This window comes from Gadus chalcogrammus, chromosome 13, assembly GCF_026213295.1.
Source record: "Gadus chalcogrammus isolate NIFS_2021 chromosome 13, NIFS_Gcha_1.0, whole genome shotgun sequence".
Lineage (NCBI taxonomy): Eukaryota > Metazoa > Chordata > Actinopteri > Gadiformes > Gadidae > Gadus > Gadus chalcogrammus.
The window spans coordinates 8419501-8426791 of NC_079424.1; the positions used below are offsets into that span (position 1 = coordinate 8419501).

Sequence of the window (7291 nt, forward strand, 5' to 3'; positions counted from 1 at the left end):
TAGTGTGTGTGTGATGTGTGTGTGTATGAGTTTGTGTGTTTTTGTGTAAGCATGCGTGTGTGTGACAGCCCTTTCATTACAGAGCGGCGTAGTTCATGTGGTAAAGCTGAGAGCGAAAAGCAATATAGGGAAAGAGAGAGAGACAGGGAGAGAGAGAGACAGAGACTGAGAGACAGACAGGTTGTAGGCTGACCAGGCAACTCAATGGAACGTAAAACCAGAGTGTCTTTTTGCAGGTCTGCCAGTAGATGGCGTATTAACCAATTATTCCCTTTAACCGCCTCGTGGCTGTCTGACCATGTGTGTCCGTGTACACGTGTGCGTGTGGTTGTGTGTGTGCGTGCGTGCATGCTTGCGTGCGTGTGTCTGTGTCTGTGTTAGTCTGTGTGAGGGATCCATGCCAGCTGTATGAAGGGTTATTATTACAGAATGTACTATTTTGTTTGTGCTGCGTGGACAGATCTGATACATCTCATATAACCCCAAGCCCCCTTCCGCCACATGCAGCCTAACGGCTTTAAATGTTCATAACGTCATTGGTGTACATTTCAGTTCGGACACTAGGGACCTGTCCTCATCAATGTCAAGAAAACAGTGAATTAACAAACCAGCTGAATAGTAGGCTAATTTACAGAGACACAGAAAAAGATTACAAAAATCCTCTCTGTGCTCTTGTAGAGCGGCATGAGAGGTTGACGGTGATAACACATCTAGAACCTTAAAGACTAACCCATAATTCTGATAAATTTAACTTCTATTCCCCTGCATGTCAATACAGTTGAATGATAAATGTTCCTGAAACATGAGCTGTGGACTAACAACACAAAACCATGATAATCTACCCTGGGGAGTCTGACATTTACATATAGCTTGTACATTTCAGACTTTTTTGTTACAATAGCAATTCAATCATTAAAAAAAGCAATTGGTATGTTGGCTGGGGTATTTGAAAAATTGTAATTGCATTCAAATTCCTGCATAGAAATGTTGTATGGACATCTATTATCTTCATTCACAAAATGTAGGTGTACATTTTTGTTTATTTGGAATAGCTCGATATCTTGCTGATCATTTCTTTTATTAATGTGATCAATGGGTTTCAATTCGTGCTGTAGGACTACTGCTACAAACCATATTTGTGTCAGTTGGTCATAACTTACTATTCTCAAACAGAGCACCAAGAGCCCAGTTCACGTGCGCGGAGAGTAGGGGGCGTGTTCGACGGACGCCTCTGCACGTGTACCGGGGGACACAGCGCCCGTGCGCACGTTATGTAAATCCCTCGCTCTCTTTATAATACCTCCAAGGTAACCACGTGAACCCGTTCGTTACTACGGTACTTGGCTGAACGACATTCATTTGTATTTATTCCATAATATTTACTATAATTTATTTTATATATAGATATATATATGTGTGTATATATGTGTGCGTATATATATATATATATATATATATATATATTATATATATATATATTTAAAATTTAGCCAATGGGTCGGGGGCGTTTCACTGACTAGTGACTGACTACACCCGAATATTTCTACGCCAATATGCAGCAGTGGCGACTGGATAGTAATTATTATACAATGGTGGTCAAGCGTTTCCAGTGAATGCGTAAAGGACATTTGTGCTGGACTGGTGTAATCACAGGCAAGACTTATTCGGTACTACGTGGCTGGGAGGGTTGGAGGCGTATGTAACTGCCGCATTGCTCTACTACTGGGCAGACAGGCAGATAGACAGACAGACAGACCGACCGACCGACAGACACACACACACACACACACACACACACACACACACACACACACACACACACACACACACACACACACACACACACACACACACACACAGACAGACAGACAGACAGGCAGACAGACAGAAAGACAGACTGACTGAGGTACATACAGATCGACCGAAGACCGGACAGGCAGACAATAAGACAAGCAGACGGAGAAAACTGAGAGACATATATGTTTTAAACTGAGAGCGAGACAGACAGACAGTCAGACAGACACCCGGCTTCTACACGCGGCCACGTGTGTTTTTCTGTTCCAGCGTTACCCGCCATGATTTTCCTGGAATCCCAGTGCTGAGAACGTATCCCTCCGCCGTCCATAGACCCCGAACGGCTGCGCCGAATCACCGCATACAACTATTGATGCGGTCAATGACGGATGGACGCCATCGAATTGAAATTACCAATGGCTAATATTGGCCATGGTTTGATTTGCTAATCGGATTTCCTATCGGATTTAGAGTTTTGGCGCGGTTTTGTCTGCGGAGGCATACAAGTGAGTGGTGTGTGGTATAAAGTTAAAGGGCCCCACGCGGCCACACCCACTAAGCTACTCGTAGGGAGGGAACGTGTCTTTACTATCCACACCATGCCGCAGCACTGGTGATTTATTACACGCTTCTACGGATTCTAAAGGCTTTCTGTGGACTTTCTTATCCCCTCTACCGCTGATACCTCTCTTCTCCGTGGACTGTTAAAGGTAAGCCATGCCGCCTCTCTGGTTCCGCCCAGTGCGTTTCACAAGACCACCGGGAAGTTGAGTTGAGACCGGACATCTCAGTAATGTTAATAATAGTGTTGACAATGGTATTAATGTTGTCTTCGTGTTGTCTGCCGGTCTTGTGCGTCGCTGGGATGCATATGGTGGGGATGTCAGGGTGGTATGTAGGGTCTGGTGTGCAGAGTCGGGCTATGAATGCCGACTGTGTCTCACATGTGCTCACGTTGCAAAGTCCCTCGACTGGATCAGCGTGAACCCAGACCGCTCCGACTCGACTGGCTGTTACTCGTAATTTCTAATGACATTTGAGTGACTGTTTAGTTTGTTTGATAGTAATGTTTGATTTTAATTTAAACCACGACCGATCGGTCATTAAGACATGTTATGTCATTTTAACAAGAGCACACTGCTCTCGGGTTGCAACATGTGCGGTAACGCGTGGTCGACCGGTGTCCTGTTTGAACCGGCTATGCGTCGTTATTTGCGTTAGAAAAACCGGTCGGGCGAGTATAGTTCGCCTGGCGGTGAGACCCGGTGGATTCACGGCGTGGTCTCGGTTCTTCACCCGAGACATATTGCTTCAGCTTGGGGGTTAAAAGTAATCTTAATGTCGGTGCTGTCGGGGGTGGGGTGTCATGGTGGACACACTGGTAGTAGTCGCCTACTTGCCGCTTGGCTGACCGGATTATAGACTCTTTAACCCGTTACCTCCCAGCCCGCTACTGCATGTCTGCTTCGCACAGGGGTAGAGTGTGTGGTTGAGAGGGGGAGGGAGAGTGTGTGTGTGGCGGAATGTGTGATGGCTTGCCCGACCCTTAGGCAAAAAGATAAACTCTACACACACACACGCAGCCCCTAACTCTCTGTAAAGAACGATGCTAATGTGTGAAGAAAGGGAATTAAGTGTTGTCCCCAGCTGTTCAGTAATGTCAGGGCGCAGGATATTTGGGGTGATTTGCCGTTTGTCGGCAGCCCCCCCCCTCCCATCGAGGTCAAGTGTATGTGAATCTTTTTAAAAAAACGTTCACTTCTGCAACACGTGGGGCTGCCCTGCATCCCGGATCTGCTGTTCAAATATATTGCTGCTTACTTTTGGCACAACTGACCCGTCCGCGGTCCTGAACCAAGTCTGTGTTTATAACTGTGATTTTAATTGATTATTATTATTATTTTTTTCTTAAGACTCCGGAGACGACATGTTGCCGAGCTTCGCCCAATCTCAGGACTGGCTCTACTCAGACCCGCTGCTCTTCGATGACGATTTTTGTCAAAGTTTAATGAAAGACCTCCAGTCGCTGCCCACCCCTCCGCAGTCCCCACCGAACAAGACCGGGGCGGGCGGCTCCTCCAAGCCGCTGTCCAAGGAGGACCAGCTCAGCTACGTGTCGGACATTCTCCTTGAGGACCATGACATGTCGCAGCTCGGATGGAACTGCGATTTCTTCGACAGCGACCCAGTGTGCGGAGAGAAGGTCACCGTTCGGCCCGTTCCGGAGGAGGCGGAGGACGGGCTGTGGGGCTGCTTCGGGGGCGACAAGGTTCTGGAGGAGAAGCTGGCGGTGTCGGTGCTGGGGTCGAGTCCCCTGCTCTCGGACATAGACACAAGCATTTTTGAGGAGATAGCTGGCTCCACGCTGGACTGCCAGGCGGTGCTGGGCAGCCATGCCCCGGGCACTAGACACGACCACAGCGAATCCACGTCGGACTATGGTTCCGGCGGCGGAGAGCTCTCCAACTACTCCTCCAGCGATTCTGGTGAGTTTGACTTTTTTTTTCTTCCTTCTTTGTGCGATGGAGCAATTCTTTATGTACAGTTTTGATATGTAACAACAATTCGTTTTTTTGGTAATTTTATGTCTAAAGAAGTGACTCATTCTTAATTGGGGAGATCAAAAGTAGGATTTTGAAAACCGAAATATGCGCCTGTCTGCGTGTGTGATTTGTATTGAGCGGAAGTTTTCCACTAGCTTAATGACGCATGCTCACGGCGGACTGCGCATGCGTTTCTGGCACACATGTTGGCATTCAACAGTGCGCAGGCGTACCAAAACCGACGCCGAAACTCATAATTTAAACATTAAAATCATTTTTATAAAGCACGGCTTCACTATCCAGATATAAATTAACTATTTTTGTAAACAGTTTTTTGTAAATATTTTTCAAGCCTCTGTTGAGCCTGTACTGCAAGTTAAAATACACCTGTGTTAAGCCTGAATGGACGCCTATGGTTCCACGGCAGCGAGTACAGGGCAGTAGAAAAAAATCACATTTGGACTGAAATATAAATGCAATAAAAGGAGGTCAAGATTAGGGTGAGGTAAGCCAACAGTTCCCAGAACAGGGCAAAAGAAGATTCGGACTGGTCTTTACTTGTCTCCATATGCCCCTACATAGATAGAATTACGGTAACCAAAGGTACCAGCAGTTTGTTTTCCGAGCAGTGTTGTCAGCCTGTTTGTAGTTTATAGGTGTCAACGGTTTGAAATGTCAGCAGCAACCGGACCCCTCCTCCCTTGAGGTAAACAAGCTTCTATTACCTCACCACCCTAACCCGCCTCCCTCTGGTTTCCCCCCACAGAGGAGGAGATTGACGTGGTCACGGTGGTCAGGTGTCCCTCTGGCTCCACCCCCCTGCCCTCATTGGCTGAGCTGCGGAAGGAGGAAGAGCAGCGAGCGCGCCAACGGCAGCACCACGACATCCACCTGCAGCACAACTACGCTGCGCCGCGCCCCGACTCCCCGCCCCCTCCCTCCACCAAGCGGGCGCGAGGAGCAGACTCCTCCTCGCGGTACCACCACCACCACCCCTCCTCCCGCTCCTCCTCCTCCTCCTCCTCCTCCTCCTCTTCACGGAGGCAGCAGGAGCAGCTCCTCCCCCCGGCGGAGACAGAGGACGAGGAGGAGAGGCGAAGGACTCACAACGTGATGGAGCGCCAGCGCCGCAATGAGCTCAAGAACTGCTTCCTGCGTCTCCGCGACAACGTGCCCGAGCTGTCGCACAACGACAAGGCGTCCAAGGTGGTGATCCTGAAGAAGGCGCGCGACGGCATCCGCAGCCTGCAGAGCGAGGCCCAGAGGCTGCAGGGCAGGCGGGACAAGCTGCGGGGCCACCAGGAGAGGCTGAAGGCCCGGCTGGCGCAGCTCCGCAGCTAGGGGCCCGGCATGGGACGGTCGGCCCGCCATGGGACGGTCGGCCCACAGAGGATGAGTAGGAAGACATTTTAGTGACCGCTTGAAGGGCCGCACAGACTAACTCTAGGCGCACGCACGCATGCATCAGGACTCTATACATGCACCCTGCGATGGATCCTCCCCCCCTGGCCCTGACTGGTGTGGGAGGTCAAGGAGGAAGGCCTCACCGGGGGTCAGGAGGGTCTTTGTTGGAGGTGAACGCACATTTGATAAATATATATTTCTCTCTAGCTTGGATAAGGCACATGGTGGACATCCAACTGCTGGTCACTATATATAATAAAAAATGGTAGCATAGGAAAAGGTAACTTAAGTGACCACTTATAAAAGGTTGACTTACGTTAGTTTAAAAGTGACTGCCATTTTAAGCCTCCTATAGCAGGAGGACGTTTCTGTGTTTGCTGTGCGTTCACCCCCTACTCTCAGGAGGGCTCTCAGCTGGAAATGGTTTAACCTTCTAATACTGTACCAGACCTCAACCCCCTCCCCAGACAGAACCCCTACCGTTCTACTGTGTGTACAGAGTGTCCTACGCATGGTTCCTAAGGAACTCCAACAGGACTTTGAAAGGGTGAGGGGACAAAGCAGCCATCAACCTGATTCTCAAATATATTTGTCTATCAATATGTGTGTGTGAGGGGGGGGGGGGGATTTTCGCATCTTATAATCTCTGCTGGCCAACACCCTGGCATTTTCAAAAATAACCTGAGTGGAGCTTCCAATGTCTTGTAAGTGAAACCATCTGAACATCTACATGGTTCATGGGATAACCCACAGAATTCTGGTTATCTGTAGATAACTCGGTCGTCTTTGGAGTCTGGAATACGATTCTAGTCTATAAAGTAGATCATGGTCACTACTGTAAAATAAGTAATTTGATGCTGTGTTTTACCAGAAACATTCCCTGAAGGACGCTGAGCTTCTGTGTGTTGAGCTTCTCTCACTCTCAAGCAATGGTTTCAAGGAGTTTTCAGAGAGTTCTTGAAGCTTAAGTAAAACTTGTTGCCTTAGAGTTTAACTTATCCCGCAAAGAACGTTTCGTCTCGGCCCAACCGCTGCGTGTAAATATGGGAATCACAAACTTCCTCTCAATTAGACGTGAATAAGAAATTTTCCTGTCAACCAATACTGTCAATGTGGTCTGTGTCTAAATGCGAATTGTAAAGATTTGCAGTTGTGTGACTAGTTAAAAATCATCTTTTTTGTAATTCCATCGTTCATGTGAACGGAAGGCCTGCTAGGAGGAGGATCTCTGCTGTTTCAAATGTTAGTTAGGTATACCTGTTCTGCCTTGAAGTTAACGTTTGACGAATGGCCGTGTCCAATATGTTGTTTTAAATATAAATGTGCTCTTTCATCATGCCACTGTCAAGTTAAAACTTCAACTCTCAGAGAAATAGATTTTATTTTTATATCAATTGTTTGCCTTGTTTGCTGCACCTTGATGATTTACTGGTTGAAAAAGTGATCATACTTTTTTACAACTTGGGTCAGATATTGCTTTTTAACTTTTTACGGTGACGCCGGATTTCATATTTACAATACTGCTTCCAAACTTGCCAAATATGAATTAT

The 7291-nt window shown here is 47.7% G+C and overlaps 1 protein-coding gene across 1 annotated transcript; it reads left to right on the forward strand.

Annotated features, from left to right (window-relative positions):
- Positions 1-2158: 2158 nt before the first annotated feature.
- Positions 2159-6897, forward strand: mych (myelocytomatosis oncogene homolog). Its single transcript, XM_056606362.1, has 3 exons — positions 2159-2504; positions 3708-4280; positions 5104-6897. Exons 2-3 carry the CDS (start codon positions 3722-3724, stop codon positions 5676-5678), a joined length of 1134 nt encoding a protein of 377 aa, XP_056462337.1. The 5' UTR covers positions 2159-2504; positions 3708-3721; the 3' UTR covers positions 5679-6897.
- Positions 6898-7291: the final 394 nt, after the last annotated feature.

What these genes read in the sequence shown, in the direction of transcription:
- mych (XM_056606362.1), top strand. Translation starts at nt 3,722, where the DNA reads ATGTTGCCGAGCTTCGCCCAATCTCAGGACTGGCTCTACTCAGACCCG. An exon ending in CTACTCCTCCAGCGATTCTG is followed by an intron (nt 4,281 to 5,103) that starts GTGAGTTTGACT and finishes TTCCCCCCACAG; the next exon opens with AGGAGGAGATTGACGTGGTC.